The following is a 2,589-nucleotide window of genomic DNA, read 5'->3' as shown; positions in this document are numbered from 1 at the left end:
ATACATTTTTGCAGAACATCAGGAGAGGAGAGAGGAGAGGTGTGGCTCTTAACAGAGGAGCCGAGGGAGGAACCCTCAGATGTTCTACTCTCCCCTTCACATTCTGAGTCTGAAATCTCTCCATCTGAACCCTGTCAAATATGGAAACAGGGACAGAGCAGCCAACACTAAAAATGTTAGTTGTTTTTAGGTGTAAAAATACAGTCAGTAAAAATAGTTTATACCATATGATAATTTATATTGCAGCACAAAGTAGCTAGTAAGTTTAGGGTGATTTCATTAAGAAAATGTAACCCCATTCAACCTTCCTGCAGGTTTAGTTCCAGCCATGCTGTAATTTTCAAGTAAACCCACAGGTCATTATCAACTGTCTTAATTGTGTTTGATTAGGCTTGCAGGAAGGTGGGCCTCCGGGAAAATCATTAAGCACCCCTGCTCTACAACTTACACAATTACAAGTTGCTCATTACCTCACTGTTGTAGAGGTGCCTGCCGTTTTCACTATGATGTGGCTTCTTGACTTTACACCAATGAAGGATGAACAGTGTAGATAGGAAGACAGCAAAATCTGGCATTAGTAGACGTATTATGTTAAGTGTGTCCACATCACTAAACCTGGGAAGAGGTGTAAAAAGATACATATGTATTTTACTAAGAAACACAAATATACTGGAATAATTTAGACAATTTAAGCACAAAAAATTGGAACAATTTGAATACCACAAAGAATATTTAACACTACAACCATATGTTTTCACTAGGTGGGAGAAAACATTTAATAACCAGAAATGCCATGCAATTCAATAGACCACATTATAGGGATGTGCAGCAAAGCCAATATTTGAATCTGTATCTGTAGCAATGGCAAACTCAAATGTATCTTCTCTCACTTTACAGATCTTCACTATGTGGGAGAGCTAACCGTATGCTGCTAATGATGTCTTCACAACCTTATTTTGTTGTAAAGTGCTAATATGACTGTCAGAACAAGCTGGCGGCAACAATACAGTGATCATACAGCTGTCCGTTATTGATGTTAACTCTGCTTATTCGCTGGCAGTGACACTGCGGGTATATTCCATGCTTGCAGCTTTAATAATTTGCTATCTTTACCTCTTTGAGGAGTGGTAACGTTCTGCATCAGTAATGTTGAATGATTGTACACTGTTCCCCTAGTGTCAGCTACTGACACAATGTTGAGTGAACCAGAATCGAAGGGGAATGTTTTCTGTCACACATGTAGGCTGGCCACATTACTGTGTGTGAACATTTACATTGATCTAATCAATATCTCTATTCAACAGTTGAAATAATCTGACAAAATGGTGTTCACTGCCACCTTATGAACAGCATTTGCCCCAAGTAAAGTGGACTCAAAAATATTGGGCAATTGTATGCTACTGATGTAATGTCTCATTTCCTTCATCTTAGAACTTAGGGAACCAAGGTTATATCAGTAACTGGAGACATTTCCTTACTTTGAAAGAAACATTTTAGCAATCATTAATATATTCCATACCTGACAATGCCAAGGTGAAAGAAAATGCTGTCCCATGGCCCGATCTCTGAAGAATAAAAAGCATACATATATTACTATGCATGGATAGTACAGGTTAAAACCTGAAAGAAAACTTGGTCCCACTTTATATTAGGTGGCCTTAACTACTATGTACTTACATCAAAAAATAAGTACAATGTACTTATTGTGTTCATATTGTATTGCAAAACACTTTTGCTGCTATTGAGGTGGGATACGGGTAAGGTTAGGGACAGGTTTGGTGGTATGGTAGGTTTAAGTGTTGGTTAAAGTGTAAGGGATGAGTCAACAGTGTAATTATAAATGTAATTACAGAAGATAGTTACAGATGTAATCACATGCAGGTGTTTTTTTAATATAAGTACAATGTAAAAACATGTATGTATCTAAACTCGGGAGCAGGAGCCCTCTGTGGGCTAAACTTGGGAGCAGGAGCCGACACTGGAGCGAGCTCTGGGGCTGAAGCCTTCTCCTCCTTAGATTCCCCTTTAGGTTCGGGGTGAAAGGCGTGGTCGGCGGGCTTGAGTGAGCCGTGGCCGGCGGGCTTGACTAAGGAACCGCCGTTGGGCTCGAGAATGCCGCTGCCAATGGACTTTACATCGGAGCGGCTGGCGGGCATGGGAATGCCGTGGCCGGTGGGCTTGACTTCAGAGTGGCCGGCAGGCTTGGGAATGCCGCGGCCGGCGGGCTTGTCTACTGAGCGGCCGGCAGACTGGTTCTGACTCAGGCCCGGACACTCCACGGGGCGATGGTAGTTGGCCCCGAGCCAGAACAGAGAATTGATGGTGGCGTCATCCAATGCGGTCGCCGCGGCAAGCCCGCAGAATTCCCAGGCATACTCGAAGAAGGGGAGATCTCGGCGGGCTATGGCAGAGAAACGAGCGGCGATTTCCATAATCTCGGGGGAAAACAAATGGAAAACCAAAACACTTTTAAAAATGAAAAAAAAAACTCGGGGAGAGGGGGCACCGCTTACTGTCCTTGGTCCGGTATTCTGTCACGTTTCGCTACTGTGCTGGAGCATGGAGCGAGGAACGAGGAGACGTGGAGAA

General features: G+C 43.1%; 1 protein-coding gene across 1 annotated transcript in view; it reads right to left on the bottom strand.

Annotated features, from left to right (window-relative positions):
- Positions 1 to 2,432, bottom strand: part of LOC107567289 (piezo-type mechanosensitive ion channel component 2) — a 156,073-nt gene extending 153,641 nt beyond the window's left edge. The window contains 5 exon segments of the mRNA XM_071582345.1: positions 5 to 131; positions 471 to 615; positions 1,520 to 1,565; positions 2,069 to 2,273; positions 2,340 to 2,432. Coding sequence (XP_071438446.1) covers positions 5 to 131; positions 471 to 615; positions 1,520 to 1,565; positions 2,069 to 2,273; positions 2,340 to 2,432 — 616 coding nt within the window.
- Positions 2,433 to 2,589: the final 157 nt, after the last annotated feature.

Source organism: Sinocyclocheilus grahami, unplaced genomic scaffold (assembly GCF_001515645.1).
Source record: "Sinocyclocheilus grahami isolate Dianchi unplaced genomic scaffold, SAMN03320097.WGS_v1.1 scaffold1142.1, whole genome shotgun sequence".
In the NCBI taxonomy this organism is placed as follows: Eukaryota; Metazoa; Chordata; class Actinopteri; order Cypriniformes; family Cyprinidae; genus Sinocyclocheilus; species Sinocyclocheilus grahami.
This window is presented reverse-complemented; position numbering and strand designations above follow the sequence as displayed.